The sequence below is a fragment of the Patella vulgata genome, chromosome 2, assembly GCF_932274485.2.
Source record: "Patella vulgata chromosome 2, xgPatVulg1.2, whole genome shotgun sequence".
NCBI classification, from domain to species: Eukaryota; Metazoa; Mollusca; class Gastropoda; family Patellidae; genus Patella; species Patella vulgata.
Window position 1 is genome coordinate 68,174,232 of NC_065880.2, and position 17,500 is coordinate 68,191,731.

Genomic DNA, 17,500 nt, shown 5'->3' on the forward strand with positions numbered 1-17,500 from the left:
TTGGCCGTTTTTTTAAGAGTACCATTTTCATACATTTTTCTTTTTTCTTAAAATTCTCAGCGAAATTAGTTATTTTACTCTGCTCTTAGCGGGACAACCGGCCAAACAAAACACACGTGCAGCTGTGGCAGCTTATGTGATGATCAAGAAACTAAACTTGATTACCCAATCAACACAATCTTAATCTCCTGATAACTAAGGTGCTAATTAGTAATTAATTGATGAGATTAACAGAAGTTATTCTCACCAAAGATATAATATACAAAACATAGATTACTAATGTATTTACAGACTATTCTCATTTGTTCTAAATTATAACACTTATCATAGGAAATGTGAATATGCCTCATGTTTTCCAGTTGGTGGGAAAAAATATATAAACATTTTTTTATATAAAAATTATTATCCATTTTGGCAGAAATTGTCGGCTCAAATTTTTACCACGATTTTGGCCTTCAGCACCCCGAAAACGTATAGAAAGAAATATTAAACGACAAAATAGCAAATTAATGGCATGGTTGCTATGTGATTTTGTTTTGGAACATACCGACATCTTTAACTTGCTTTTTCTCACACTTACTTTCCTGACTTGGTCAGCTTCAAACGGACACAGCTCAGTCAATGTGTGCCCGATTCAAAGGTATTGAGATGGAGAATGTGAAACTAACAATAACTCAATTTTAAAAATTTCCTCATTGCTACTCATTTTACCAGCACTGGTGGTCACATATACCGAGCAGCATAGATTGATCAAATTTCAATTCAACATATCTTTGTAAGTATTGAACAGAAAGGAACCATTTTTGGGCTTGTATTTCTGTTAAAGATTCGTCTTTCACAATATTGAAGTCAATGATGCAATGGGATTTTAAATGCTATGAGCATAACCTTTATCTGGGTTTTTATTATATAAAATCAGCATTACTACACATAGTTTTGAACTAACCATATGATAATGAAAATACTATAATGATTATTTCAGTGTATAAATGATTATATGGATGCCAATGGTGAAATTTTACGATATATGATAGGATATACACAGGTAAAGCTATACACCCTCACTACTCTCTGTAAAAATTAAATTGCAATGTTATGTTCTTAACAGTTTTCTACTTATCTTGCAAAATGTACATATATTTTAAAAATTCATGCTGATTACTAACTACAGAATTTTAAAATGAAATGCATTTTTCAAAAAATCTTCAAGAAAGTAGCTCCAACCCATAAATTATTGATATTAGGTGACTAAAAGTATAAAATCATTTCTTATAAATTACAAAAAAAAATCATTACGGTCTCCATGGATCACAAACAGATAATTTATAAAAAATCCACAGCAGATAACAAACTACTGTATTTCATCACTTAGGAATTACTGTCTCTCTTGGTGTAATGAAAGAATTAAACTACATTACAAAAACTTTTTATTCATATGAATACATGCAATAGTTGCAAACCCCTAAAATGTCGACATTATTTTCTTTCTGTTTATTCCACCTGTCATTGCATTAACAACTATAGACATGTTTAAGAAATATGATTTGTATTCTTTGACTACATTAAAATAGTTTTCAATCAAATCCTTCAAAAGATTTTGTGGAATATTCTGTATATATCTGCACCCTATAAATAAATTTGATAAGATAGAAAGGTGTAAAAAACATAAGGTAAAGTTTTTATTATTTTAATTGTACAGATGAATACAAACCTAAAAGTCCTGTCATATGACTCCCTGCGGAACCCATTGACCACTGAAACCCTGAACATCTTGAAATCCATAGACTTTGTTGCAAGAACCAGATTGATTTATACTTGTTTTCTGCCTGTAAATATTTGTTATGTAGATGTGGAAACACAAATAAAAGCCAACAGTTGTTGTCTTGACATCTGTAGGTAAACAAGTGAAGGATGTTGCTGTAGAACCCTTCACTTTGTGGATAATACAACATCACAGCTACAAATTTGATTGCTTGTCTTCAACTGATGAATTACAGTCTAAGAGCATACAACACTGCAGATTTGTCAATGTTAGCACTAAAATCAATTTAAAAATAGGGATGAGAAGTTTGGATCAGGATGATTAAATGAGGTTAAAGATTATATCTATACTAAGAAATTTATTTTTCTTTTCAGCAAACCTGGGCAAATTATTTTATGTGTAGAGACCCAAAAGTTGATAATGATGATCAAAATATATTAACGAATGTTAGTGAAATTCTAGTAATTCTTATGAAAGATTCTGCGATGGATATTTACAAAGGTGTGTAACAGTCAACATTTTAGTTGCACCTACTAAGGGTTTTATGGAATTAATATTTAGCTAATCATAACTAGATGTGTTTTGATGAATGGCTATACTAAATTTAATTGGATATCTATAAATGGGGTGGCCATCCCTGATTTCTCTCTTGAACCTACCAGTTTCATTCTATGCAAACACTTAAAAGGCTTAAGTGAAATTGTATGTGGGAGTTAGTTGTATTTTAAGTCTGCTTCCACCGAGGTGATATCGCGGACAAAAATGAAATTGTGCAGCTGTTCCTTTTATATAGTATTTGAGGATGGGAGCACAGTAAAAGTCTTGGGTGGATCGGATCAATTCTATTTCACCGGAATCGCTCCTTTGGTAATTATGTGTCCTTATACCAAATATAACAGACAGATATTTTGTAGGTTTCTGGGATAGAAGAATTTAGATCATCTTCACAATAAATGAAATTATCATGGCCAGACTACTGTCAGCAGCTTAACATCATAGACGGAGATTTTCATCTGATAATTTTGAGATAAGCTTGATTAAATGATACTTGGAAGCCAACAATCTCTCAATCAATCATAGTTTTATCCTTTGTAAAGTCTTTAGTCAGAAAAATGTACGATTAAAATAACAAAAGACTAAATGGCCACTTTTTATTTGAAAGAACTGAAACTTTATTATCATATAGGACAAATGCTAATTTATTATCACAGTGATGTTTCGATAATCAGAATAAATGCGCCAAGTATGATCAAGTATAACCATCAGAAAAAATAGGATCTCCTGATCAGATGAAAACAAAGCAATAAAATCACGACCAGGTAGATCATGAAAACAATATTTATTTACAATGTCTTCTGAAAAACAATTTTAACTATGTTAAGATAAAAAAAAAGTTTTCCATTGTTAATTGGGAGATGAATTTACTACTACAAATAAATTATGAATAATGCCTATAGTAGCAATAGTATTTTGGCAAACATTAATGAATACTGTATCAAACTTTTTTCCTTATTTTATCAGGTACAGAATTTGCTGTGGAAGGTCCAGTAGAAATGAAGTGGGTTGGTAATATCGAAATTCTGAATTCTCTTAAAGAAAGAATAACACAACAAAACCTACATCAACCAATCAAAGGTAAGACTATCCATTAGTTAACACAATATAATGGTTTTCTATCCTAGTGGTCAGTACAATAGACTCGCCCTGGTCAACTTGATATAAATTTCGTTCTTCCTGTATGGTCCGACATAAATAGTTTATTTTCCACAAACAAGTGTGTTGTAATTTTTATAATTTTCCTTTTTTAAAATTTTGTGGTAGTATTTACCCATTATTTTACAGAAGTAGATTGCTTTTTGACAGTATAAGTTAACATTAGTTGTAAGTATTGGGTGTTCAAAACAGATAACTGGCACAGCGAGACAATGACATATGTACAGCAAGAACATATATACCGGTACATGCAAAATATAAATAAAATTTGAAACTAAAACAAGAACTAAACATTTATACCTATATACATAATCGTTAAGTGGCATTTAGCAATTGAGCACATTAAAAAACACAACACAATTTACTTGGAAAATAATCACTGGTTTATACACATATAGCACAACGTTTCGACAAGTATTCTCCTATTTAAACAATAATAGAAGACTTGTTGAAATGCCGTGCTATATGTGTATAAGCCAGTGATTATTTTTCATAAAAATTGTGTTGTGTTTTTTTAATGCCTATATACAGTTGGCCATTCCTTTAATTTATATTTTCTTATTTTTAAAAAACTTTGTGTTTGAGTAGAGATTAGTATGACTGGTTGTGGTTTGTCTTACAGGAAAAAAGATGAAAAAAAAAATAATAGATTCTTACGATTTTGACTTTCCTGTTCGAGAACTTTTTATATGGGCAGTACTCTTCAATAGAAGAAGGTTGGCACATCTTTTTTGGAAATTGGGAACAGATCAGTTGGGTATGTATGTTTTTTCTTATTGGAAAGAATACTTATCTTAAAGGGCCAATCCTGATAATATTTTGGAGAATAAAACGGCTTAATTTTGGGTTAAAATCCCATACAAGCTTCTACCTTAGGGCGGAGCAACTAACTCAATATATGTGATACGTTTTCAAACAACTTAAACCCATCAATCTTCATCTGGAAATGGAAGCCAGCTTCCCAAGCTGTATTATGCGGTGTCTGGATAAAACCAATACTTTTATTTTATAAAAATAATGTGTCAGTGAAATTTACCTTTCGTTATCAAGTATAGCACATGGGTCAATCACTGTATAAACCTCAAAAGGAACGGGAATCGATTATCAGGTCACCCGTCAAAAAATTGACACAAAATCTTAAAAGGGTTACGTGTCCGGATAAGCAGTTTTGAAGTTCACGTCCAAACGACTTAATATTTTGAGCTAAAATTTTGAGAAGGAGTATATACAACATTCCTCTATATTTTGGCGTTTAAATTGCATACGTACTCAGACTTTTATTTTGTAGACTCTGTTCAAATCGGGATAGTCCCTTTAAATCCCCAACATGGCAAAATGAAAGATCTTTTTATTACAATACATTTTGGTCCACAAATGGCTATTTTAAGTGTCTATTGATTTCACATCACCATCTTTATGTATCTTAGCCAAATAAAGTAACAATAATTCTAACTCAACTTTATTATGTTGTCTGTTTTATTGTGTGAATTTCACTGGTTAAATTTTAGGTGCAGCCTTAGTAGCTTGTTCATTATTGAAGCAGATGGCTAATAAAGCAGAACAAGAAGAAGAGTTAGAACTAAGTGTTGATTTAAATGAACATGCTGTGTATGTTACAGTTTCTTTATCTAGCAAATATATATGGTCATTAATGTTTTATTTGATTCATAATTACAAAATTAATTGTCAAATATTTAATTAACCCCACAAAACAATTATATAAAGACTTAAGACTTTCTAAATACCACTCACTGCTCAATTAAAAAGCTTTAAACCTCCTCTGATCTGTTAAAAACATTTCATTTATATTTGACCCAGAGTAGGAGAACCTGTGTATCACCCTTGTTGATACAAACTAAGAAAAATACAAGTTTATGTACAAGTAGCAAAAATTGTCAAGTACAACTTACAATCTAGTAGAGTCTACAGATTTAAGCACTGATTTTGTAGTTCTAATATGGACACGATTCCTTCAAACTCCCATCCCCATGATATATAAATTATGTTACACCTTTCTCATTAGTTGTTTGCAGAATGATTATTATCCATTGAAGAGTTCACTGCAAATATTTATACAAGTCAAATAATGGTCTATAAAAACTCCCAGGAATATTGTCTATAAAGTTGTATGTAACATTATATAAGGTGTTTTGTTTTGTTTTTTTCTTCTAGAATATTTGAGAAACTGGCAACCAATGTTTTAGCACAGTGTTACAGTCAAGATAAAAGAATGGCTCAACAGTTACTGACTAGAGAACAGACTCTGTGGGGTAGAAGAACTTTATTTCAAATTGCTAATCAAAATACCTTGATGGACTTTTTAGAACATTCATGCTGTCAAACCAAGTTGAATACCATCTGGAAAGGAACAATGGCTTTATATACATCAGAATTAAAGGTAGGTTTGATTTCTGGAAGGCAGGTAGATATTACTTCGGGTCTTTCAATTCTTCCATTTTTCTATCCTTCCATCACAGTATTTGAAACTGGATAACATTTATTTCTTGTCAATGGATTTTGAGAAAATTTGGGATGTACTTAGATTGTCATAGTTGCTCGCCTAACTTCCAACATCAGTGCTATCTGTGCATGCTTAATTAGTATACTGCAGTTAAGAAAACAAAATCAAAATACCAACGCTAGATAATCGCCCGGCATCGATTCAATCGGATGAAACATAGCCAATAAAGATAGTAGCTGTCTTGTTACATATCGAGCAGTATAGGTCGATTCAATTTCCAATTCTTCATATCTTTGCAAATTTGAATGGAATTGAATCATGGTTGGTCTGATAGTCCTTTTAGAGATACAATTTTCACAATTTCTTTGTTTTTTGCAAGGAATTCAATTGTGCTAAAATCATGCATAGGGTCATTAATAATTAATAATCTGTGAAAAGAACCAAGGAATTTCTACAGGGAGGATTTATATGAAATTTTGTAAATGATAACTTTGTAACTATAGATCAGTTTTAAAACTTTCTCTCTTTAATTTTCAGATATGTATTTGTATACTATGTCCATTGTTGTTGCCTTTTATTAAATTCTCAACCCATAAAACAATAGAAGATATTGTTGATGATGAAGATGAAGATGACGAGGATGCAGAAAATGTGGCTGAAACAGATTTTAGTGGATCTCCTTCAGGAAATAAAGTTGTCCCAGTTGAGGGATTTACCGAAGCTAAATCCCGTAAAAGTATAAAGATAAAAAAGAAAAGAACTTATGCAGTAGATTATTTTAAATGTGATAGAAATAATGTTAATATCATTTCAGCTGTTGTCTTCTTCTATTCTGCACCAGTATCAAAATTTTATACAGGTCTGGTGAGTAAACTATTTATTAATCTATTAAAGTATAAATACCCCCTAATTCCTCTAGTGCAAACTTTTAAAAGGGAAAATAAATCAGATGAATGCTATTTTGGTGGCCCCTCCCCATATATATACACACACACCACTTCCACTCCCCATCTCCCTATATTTTATCTATAAACATGTCTTATTTTAGCGCTTGAATTCCAACCAAGTAGCCATTTATAGGTGCAAACTATAATGTCTTAAGAAAGTTGTTAACAATATTAAGTTACTCTTATAAAGTTATTTTGTGACTAAAGGGAGGGAACTCTCTTCATTTTTATTCGGCTGACTTATTTCGATGTGAAGTCCACACTCTTTTACTCGGTAGAGTTTTTTTATATATATATATACTCGCTAACAAGTTTTTTTGTAGAGATAAGAAAGCTTTAATGTTGTTTTAGCTGTTGAAATCATTAAGTTATTCTTCTTTTTTAAATCTTTTTAGATCGCATATTTATGCTTTCTGGGAATATTTACATTTTTTGTATTAACTGATCTACGACCTGCTGATGTTGTTAATTCTCCATCTGTGTATGAATATATAACCTGGGGTTGGTTATCTACAATGGTTATTGAGGAAATTAGACAGGTCAGTATATTACACAGATATAATATAATAGATACAATAAATATTCTAATAATTACTGGCATATATACTAATGCTGGTAGACATTTATTTGGAACTTTTTAATTCACAATACAAAATACTACTTGATCTTAATTAAGGAAATTGATCCATAAAATTTACTTTAAACAAAAAGAATAATCATGATAATTAACAATATATAGCGGATGACAGAGGGTATCTCCCATGTAAATAAAATGATTGTTTTAACTTGTGTGTCAGTTAAAAAAGATGTGTGTTACAGAATAATCAAATTGTAAATTTTACAGAATTATTATTCTGATTGTTCATGTGAAAACTAGTATTGTTCAGGAATATGTTCTTCATTGGTGTTTATTGTTTTGGTCATATTGTAGTTAATAGTAATCTACTATTAAACCTTTTACACCCTTGTAACATCTTTATATTTACTGTTTGGAAAGTCATTGTCATTTTGCCTGATATTGCCATATCTATTTGAGTTTTTTTATTTTGATTAACAGATATTTGTACTGGACCAGCCCCCGACGTATAAATTACGCAACTGGATAAGTAGCATCTGGAATCGTTTTGATTTAGCAATGTATGTGATGTTTTTGATATCAGTGATATTACGCTACACAATATTTACTTCTGAATTTATTTGGGCTAGAATGGGTTACAGTATAACATTGGCTATGTTCTATCTGCGACTCATGCAGTCATTCTTTGTTGCCAAAAATATGGGGCCAAAGGTTATCATGATAGAAAAAATGGTAAGTATATAAATGATTAATTTTGTTATTTTCAGGATTAAATCATAGCTAATGACAATATCTGACATTATATCAACATATATAAAGATGCACATGATCATGTACTCTAAATTCTACAGAGGCATTAGTACTTTCAACTAGATAATAAGTGAGATTAATGCTATTACACTATCAATTGTCCCAAACACAAAAAATGAATTCCACAGAATGAGAACCTTGAAAATAATGATTTTATGATGAGAAATTGGGTATAAGATGTGACTTTTAAAGCAGAATTACAATGATATACTATTCAAAAAAAGTAGGGGATATTTGATTTTGGGGGCATAATACTAAAATATGCAAATGACTACGAAAAAAGTCACTACTACCGCATGGAATGCAGGTGATGCTTGGGATCATCATGGGGGTCCAACCCAAGATTTGCACGACTCTGACTTTGAATGTTACAGTCATTGTGGCATTGAATTCCAGGGTGGAAACATCAGTTTAATTGTTTTAGTGACCAGAAAACAAATTTTGATATGCGTCGGCTTACCCAAAATGAAAGGTTACGTGCCCTTGGCATGCTACAGATCGGCACAACACAGGCGGTTGTGGCGCGGACGATGAATGTTTCTCAGTCTGTCATAAGCAGGCTATGGTCCAGATACCGTGATACACAATCTGTACAGGACAGTCCACGCTCAGGTCGACCAAGGGCGACAACTCAAGCCCAGGATCGATTTATCCGTACCTTGGCCTTGAGAAATCGTGTCATCACAGCAAATCAGATCAGCGCTCGTCTTCAAACAGACACTGGTGTGAGAGTGAGTGGCCAGACGATTCGGAATCGACTGCATAGGGGTCACCTTCGCGCCCGACGTCCTCGCGTGATCCCTTGTTTGAGAGATCATCACATTCAGGCAAGACGTCGTTGGTGTAGGGATCGTCAACACTGGGATAATCGACGCTGGAGCAATGTGATGTTTTCAGATGAGTCAAGGTTCCCTGTTGATTTTTTGGACAGACGTAGGAGGGTGTGGCGTCGTCGAAACGAGTGCTTCCAAAATGTTAACGTCATCAGACATTATCGATTTGGGGGTGGTTCTGTTATGGTGTGGGGAGGCATCACTGTTGCTGGAAGAACGGCTTTACATGTTGTTGCAGGGCGTGTTACAGGCCAGTACTACCGGGACAACATCTTGGCAGTCCATGTTGTGCCGTTCGCACGACGTCATGGCCGCCGTTTCATCTTCCAGGATGACAACACAAGATGTCACAGGGCCAGGATCGTTACAGGTTACCTCCAACAACAGAACATCACCACATTACCTTGGCCAGCACTGAGTCCCGACCTCTCCCCCATCGAGCATGTCTGGGACATGCTTGGACAGAGGTTACGTCAACGTCAACAACGTCCTGCCAATGTCCAAGAACTTGCTGCTGCGTTGCAACAGGAATGGGACAATCTGGACCAAAATGACCTTAGACGTCTCATTAGGAGTATGCCACGTCGGATCAATGCTTGTTTGGCAAACAGAGGAGGATTTACCCGTTACTGACTTGGTTGTGATGCTGTGGTAACTTTGCTGTTTGACCCCGGGTATCATTTTACCCTTAGAATGGTCAGTCTGTGCCTTACTTAGTCTAACGATCATTTGGAATAAATCGATGAATGTGAACTTCATTTCATTTTGTCATTTGTTTCTTCGTCAGTTTCATTAGGTGACTTTAATAACACTTAAAAATCAAATATCCCCTACTTTTTTTGAATAGTATATATACTGGCATTATATCCTTAAATGACATTTAGAAGTAGAGGTATGGTATTCATATTAACACAACTTTATTGATTTACTAATTGTTATCATTGCTTGATAAACATACCTGTAAGAGTATTGAAATGTTGCATGTAATAAACTAACAATAACGAGTAGTAACTCCATAAAGTTGTGTTATTATGAATATATTGTGATTATTTCAATGTTGAAAGAATTGTTGTGGAAGTTAATTGGAGTTTATTTTTTGTTTTTTTCAGTTAACTGATCTATTTTTCTTTTTCTTGATACTATTGGTGTTTATAATGAGCTTTGGTATAGCTTATTCAGCCAATCTGTATCCAAATTCTCAACCGAGCTGGGTCATTCTAAAAAACATAATGTATATGCCATACTGGCAGATGTATGGAGAGCTGTTTTTGGAGAGAATTGAGGGTAAGTAGATAATAAGTGCTCACATATTTTGTACTTTTTAAATGAATCGTATTCACTTAAGTTTAGTTATACTTAAACTGATGATTTACTTGACTGTACATAAGACTTAATAATAACAAATTTAATTAATTAAGATCCCTAAGGTTGTCAAATTATTTGTACCCAAAATTATTTTATATATAAGTAAAATATCACTTCATCTAAAATTAGTTATTTTTTCAAAATACATGTACATGTAGTTGATTACAGGGAATTCTCAAATTTGTTGTAGAACAGCAATAGAATCTTTAAAAGGAATGTAATTGATCATTATTTATGTTAAAAGTGTTTTTGTGCATGATAAAGTGTTACTGTTAGTGTAGCAGTGTGAGCGTATGTGACTTGGAGATAGCGGCGCCTTCTTAACGTCGTGGGTTTACTCCGAGTTCCGGTTTCCACCCACAAGAAAGATCCGTGCACATAGTTCAAAATAAAAATACAAATACAACAACTTGTCAACAATATCACCCTCGGTGGTAGGGGATGTTAAACACTAACAACAACAACCCAATCTTAATAGAGAAATAGGATTCCCTGAAAAACACTCATGGGGCAGATACAGAATTAAAATGTATGGGTATCCTTAAACGACATGCTGGGTCATTCCATGTCAAGTGGACCAGTGCTTGTAAAGTGACCCCCTCCAAAAATTATGAAACTACTATTATATAACTCGATTTTTGTGATCTGATTTTATTCCTTTTAATCAGTCTATATTCTTGAAATTGTGGGGTTTGTAAGAGAATGTTATATAGATTAAGAATTTACCATAGACCATAGAAATGTTACTACACTATATGAGAAGTTGTTACTTATCACATGCAAAATGTATCAATGGGTATTGTTTGAACAAGCATTGTGATTAAAATGTTATGATAGAGATAAATTAGTTTGAACATGTTTTTAGTACATATATATTACCAAATCACACCGTTTGTACTTGGGAAGACATGTTTAAACTTTGTCTCAAGACGATGTTTAACGTATTAAATCATCATGTCCAGAATATGTGTTGAAGCTATTGTAATAAATAAAGGTATCTGTAGTCTTCTTTCTACATTATCATGTATGCAGAATTATAGATAAATGTAATTTATATGAATATAGAAACCATATTGTTATTCACAGGTGATGATGATCCAGAAAGTTGTACCAGAAATGAAACTATTTGGAGGAATGATTTATCACTGCGTTGTCCAGAAAAGAATGCTATAGTACCAATATTACTAGCTGTTTATATGATATTAACAAATATATTACTGGTAAATCTACTCATTGCCATGTTCAGGTACGTCAATTATTTAATGCTATGTTGAATAACGAACCAGAGAAACTTTGATAAAGTTAAAGGGTTTAGGTTGATTTAAGTCATCACTCTTTAAAACTCTACCCATACCCGTTTCAGCAAGTTTGACCGATCGGTTATTGAGCTATGGTCATTTGAGTATTGGCAGTAAGTCTGACCAAGCCAAAATATGGAATATCAGATTTTTTCAGCCAAAATAAGAATATAAACCAAATTTCAGGAAAATCGAAGGAGGTACTGTTTACTTTTTAATTTTAGGGTGATTTGAGACAGACCCAGAAGTAAAATGTTAATAATTAGAGGAACATGACCCCTCCAAATAAATTATAAAAAAATATATGTTATAGTAAATGGCCTTAAGCTAACAAATCCAAAATTGTACCTCTCTATGTCGAAAACTCGCTGAGATATGGCCATATGAAATTAGGGTACTGAAACGGATCATAAATTTAGTAATTTTTTTTCAGGTTTTCGGGTGCTTTAAACTCACATTTCTAATAGAAGTAGATCTCTCTATCTTTATAATCTAAGACAACTTTTGGTGTAGATTAATAATTACAAATATTTAATCATTTTGGATGTACATTTTATTTTTCTAATTTTCTTTTTACCTCCAAAATGAGAACAAAATGGTTAATACACTTTTCGAATAGGAATATTGTGTTTTGACTATCAGATTAATTATTTCTGAAAGGCTTAGATCCCTCATATTTGTCATTTTAGATCAACTCTTAACATAGAATAAGAATAAAGATTCTTTTAGGATCCAGGGAGTATCGTTTCAATTTAATTTTGCTCTTAAAAACAGATGAAAACTTGTTTTGTCTGCTTAGAAAGTTGAAGTACAGTAGGCCTTATGTAGTTTCACTGCCACTAGACTTCTCGAAACTACAGGCCGCAATTCTTAACGCATCGTCTTGAGACTTTGCATACTTATTCCTTATATCCTGAGGCTGTTCCCCCAGGGGCAGAGAGCCACGCTCAATTTTTGTCTTAGACAAAATTACTGAATTTATGATCCATTTCAGCACCTTAATTTCAAATGGCCCTATCTCAGTGAGTTTTTGACCTAGAGTGTTAAAATTTCAGGTTTGTTAGTTTAAGGCTTTATACTATAACATATATTTTTTGGAGGGGGTCATGTTCCCACCATTGGTCCAGATAACATGGAATGACTGTAGATCTTGTGATATGTTGTTTTTAGCAGAATCATTTTTTTATGGAACTTTAATGAAATTTAAAGCATCTTTGATCAACAAAGCTTCCTGAGATATTAGACTGTCATTTAATGCGAGTTTGGTATTTATTATTTCAGTTATACATTTCAAACCATTCAAGATAATTCTATGAAAGTGTGGAGATTCTATCGTCTGTCGCTAATCTATGAACTGTTTGATCGTCCAGCCTTAGTACCACCACTCATAATATTAAATCATCTATATCGTTTGTTGATGTATCTAGTTAATTCGACATGTGGAAGTTTCCAGACTAAAAACGATTTCAGTAAGTAGAATAGTCTGCATTAAATCTTACTTATTTGTAAGGTAAAGAATCTATTTTTAGATGTGTTGTTATGTATGTATGGACTGTAAAAAGTGCCCGAACATTTTGTATAATAGATACAAATCAAATGAAATAGGGTTTAACGTCCTACTGTTCTGCACTGACTGAGCTAATGAAGACAGGCATATGCCATACAGTGTGCTTTTGAGGGGAATTTTGCCCGGAAAGCGGTCCTATTGCCTACTCTTATTTTGAATGCCATCTGTCAAGGGTTCTTTTATGTGTACCCCAATGTGTACACAGATCCAGTTCTTTGCCCAATCCGAAAGACTGTACGTTGTCCCTTGCCAGGCCTGACATCCCTCACCACTGTCAGAAAATCCTGATGAACTTTCTCGACTATCACCAGGATTGAACATGGGACCGCAAGGTCAGTGAGCCAACGTCTTACTAAGTCACCGGGACTCTCTCTCAATAGATATAAGGAACACACAAACATACAATATTTTGTATAACAATATAAACATAATGAATGTAACATACATTTACATTTATTACACCTCTAGATGTTGTTACCTGGTGGGTCAAATATGTGTGCTGTAGAACATAAGATTTGTAGATGCCAAGGGTTCTAGCCTTCTAAGATTCTCAAGGTACTCTAGTTTCCTCCCACTTCTATTTAAAGATAGATTATTGGAGATTTTAATAGAGAGTTGGCCATTCTTGCTATAACAGTTCAAAAAAAGATGATGAAAGAAGAATATATCGAAAATTTCAGTCAAATTACTTTATTCTGAACAAAGTTATCACCTTATCACCATTGTAATTTTTGACTCAAAATAGGCGTCAACTCTCTCTTTACCGTCTCCGAGAATGGCCGATCGTTTGATTGAAAGGCGTTAACTCCACCTACATAATCTTGATTATCAAGTAACATTTTCAATGGCTGTGGTACCGTTAGCCTATTCGGTTTGAGATCAGTTTGCAATTCAATTCGTATCACATTTATTTTTACTACAAATTAAAAATAAGACTTTTGATATATAGACAAGAAGCGAAAGTTTGAAAGGAATGGACCAAATCACTGAGGCATAATTATAGCCAACTTCTTGTTAGCCTGCGTGTACTCTTGTACTGTAACTGGTAGGCCTACGTAACTCCCGAAGCAGACAAATAGGAAACGCAAGTTCTATAAACTCAAGTGACAAAAGAGCGTATAATACCGACATCCAAACTCTCATTTTAATCACAACTAAACATAATATCAAATTGACTGACACGTGGCCTCGCTCAATAGCGGCCTCGCATTGTACACTCTATCATTTAGCCTCGATCTAAAATTTCCGGGAGTATGACATCAATGTAATGGTTAATCTCCGCTTATGACGCCATTTAAAAATTTAATCAATCAATAAATTCCTGTTTAAATCCAAGCCGAATCCAAGCCATCCGTGGGTCTAAAGAGTTGATTTTGTGCTTGTTGTGTAAATAAAGATCTAATTTATAATTTCTATGACATCTGAAGCCTAAATAAAGACTTGCAATAATCAGATATAGGTCTTGCATAATGTATGTTTAACACCCTGGTGTTAGTGGTGTATTGAAGCAAAAATAATCTGTATTTTAGTACCAAAATGACATTGTTAATGTTGAGTGGATGTTAAACTCTTTTTATACGCCCGCATTTTCAGGTCAAAGTGTTTAACAACCGAAAGATCTTGGTTTCTTTCCATATTGGCACCCCTGATTGTACAAAAAATACTGTTTTTAGCTTATGGACAATCATTTTATTTGATTTTAAAAATCATTTATATATATCACCGTTACTCTATAAAGACAGTTCAGTTCTAATTTTCTGAAAATTGTACTGAGACTATATGAGAAAATTAACTATCCCCTTTACGCAAATAGTATAATAAGCATGTCATACCAAGGTTGTGGATCCTCGAGAGGTGAAATCTGAGTTAGATTTTGATGAGACTTAAAATATATGTTTATATCCCACAGATCGTTGGTTCCTTTTGATATTAACACATATCAGAATGTATAATCCTGGATTATGGCCCCTGATTGTACGAAAACCCGCTTTTTATCCGGCGTCAAACTAAGTTAGGGAGGAATATTGAAATGGCGTTGATCCGTCCCGATTTTTTTTCACGACATATCTCATAAACTGCTTAAGATATCTTTCTGAAACTTTGTACACTTATCAACCTATTACAGTAGTCTTGCCTTTTGCTATTTAGGAGTCTTTGGGATTTATATTTTTTGTGTTTCCATGGAAACAAATTTGACTTGGTTTTTGGTATATAATTTTGATTCCGGAGCATATCTCATAAACCGTTACAAATATCTTTTTGAAAATTGGAAACATATCACCCATTACAGTAGTCTTGCCATTTGCTATTTTGGAATTTCTGGGATTTATATTTTTTGTGTTTCTATGGAATCAAATTTCACTTAGTTTTTGGTGTATAATTTTGTTTCTGGAGCATATCTAATAAACTTTTTAAGATATCTTCATGAAACTTTGTGCAAACATTAACCTATTATATTAGTTGTTCCTTTCGCTATTTAGGATTTTCTGGGATTTTATTTTTATACGCCTTCATTTTCATGGGACGTATATTGTTGTCAACCCTGTTCGTCCCTCTGCACAATTGTTTGTAGACAATCTTCAGGTCACAATTTTTATCCAATTTCAACAAAACTTGAAATATAGGTTTATCTCCTAAAGACCTCTGTTCCTTTTGATATTGGCATGTATGGACCGTAACTTCATGGATTATGGCCCCCGATTGTACGAAAATCATGTTTTTTAGCTTGTGGGCCCTATAGAAGGTCACAAGCTAAAAAACAAAACTTGAAATATAGGTTTATCTCCTAAACACCTTTGTTCCTTTCGATATTGGCATGTATCGGACTGTAACTTCATTGATTATGGCCCCTGATTGTACGAAAATCATGTTTTTTAGCTTGTGGGCCCTATAGAGGTCACAATTTTTATAGGCCCACATTGAATTGGTCCGTCCGTCGTCCACAACTTCTTGTGACCGCTGTAACGCCAAAAGTTATGATCCGATTGTTTTAAAATTGATATATGTTGTTCACATTGGTGAGATGAAGAAGCCTATTTAATTTCAATAATTTCTGTTTATTACGTCTAGAGTTATAGCCCTTATGTCACTTTGTTGGACGTTGTGAACGCCAAAAGTTATCATCCGATCTTTGTGAAATTTATATGCATTATTTAAATTAGTGAAACGAAGAAGCCTATTGAATTTCAGCAATTTTCGTTTATTATGTCTAGAGTTATGGCCCTTGTTTCACTTTATTGAACCTTGTGAACGCTCTAACGTCAAAAGTTATCATTCGATCTTTCTTTAATTTATATGCACTATTTAAAATAGTGAAACCATGACGCCTATTGAATTTTAACAATTTACAATAATTACTTCTAGAGTTATGGCCCTTGTTTCACTTTGTTCAACCTTGTTAATGCTCGATTGATGAAAGTTATCATCCAATATGTATGCAAATTTATATGCATCATAAAAATTTGTGAAACAGAGGTCTATTGAATTTCAGCAATTTCCGTCAATTATTTCTAGAGTTATGGCCCTTGTTTTACTTTGTGAACCCTGTAAATGTTTGAATGACAAAAGTGAAAATCCGATCTGTATGAAATTTATGTGCATTATTTAAATTAGTAAAACGAAAAAGCCTGTCAAATTTCAACAATTTCTGTAAACTACTTCCAAAGTTGAGACCCTTGTTTCAGTTTGTAAAACCTTGTGAAACCTAATCCTTGTGAAACCTCAAACGACAAAAATTATAATCTGAATTGTATGGAACTGTCTTGTAAATATGCGACAACCCTTGTCGACCGCTCGGACGATTTAGCTGCTGTGGGCGTATGTTTCGTTGCCTGGCAACCTATCTTTATCTGATTTTGTTGAAATTTGAAATGTAAGTTTATAATCCAAAGATCTTGGTTCCTTTTGATATTCGCGTAACTTCCTGAATTGTACGAAAAAACACGTTTTTTAGCCTTTGGAGGTCACAATTTTATTCCGATTTAAAAAAACGTTTGAATATATCACCGTTACACCTTAATGATGGTTGAGTTTGAATTCGTGAAAATCTGACCAAAACTGCCGGACAAAATGGGCATCCCTCGTATGCAAACAGTGTAAAAATATGGTACATCAAGGTTGTGGAGAGAGCTTACAATTTTGATTTGATTTTGATAAACTTGAAATACA

At 33.3% G+C, this 17,500-nt stretch overlaps 1 protein-coding gene across 2 annotated transcripts in view; it reads left to right on the forward strand.

The window, feature by feature from the left end:
• The window catches only part of LOC126812191 (transient receptor potential cation channel subfamily M member 2), a 47,928-nt gene that overhangs the window by 16,203 nt on the left and 14,225 nt on the right, over window positions 1–17,500 (forward strand). For both annotated transcript variants that reach the window (XM_050538437.2, XM_050538435.2), the window contains exons 13-24: window positions 983–1,045; window positions 2,137–2,263; window positions 3,284–3,397; window positions 4,098–4,232; window positions 4,984–5,083; window positions 5,648–5,873; window positions 6,474–6,800; window positions 7,279–7,422; window positions 7,941–8,192; window positions 10,213–10,387; window positions 11,555–11,714; window positions 13,048–13,235. In XM_050538437.2, the coding sequence (XP_050394394.2) occupies window positions 983–1,045; window positions 2,137–2,263; window positions 3,284–3,397; window positions 4,098–4,232; window positions 4,984–5,083; window positions 5,648–5,873; window positions 6,474–6,800; window positions 7,279–7,422; window positions 7,941–8,192; window positions 10,213–10,387; window positions 11,555–11,714; window positions 13,048–13,235 (2,011 nt within the window). The remainder of the gene's footprint in view (window positions 1–982; window positions 1,046–2,136; window positions 2,264–3,283; window positions 3,398–4,097; window positions 4,233–4,983; window positions 5,084–5,647; window positions 5,874–6,473; window positions 6,801–7,278; window positions 7,423–7,940; window positions 8,193–10,212; window positions 10,388–11,554; window positions 11,715–13,047; window positions 13,236–17,500) is intronic.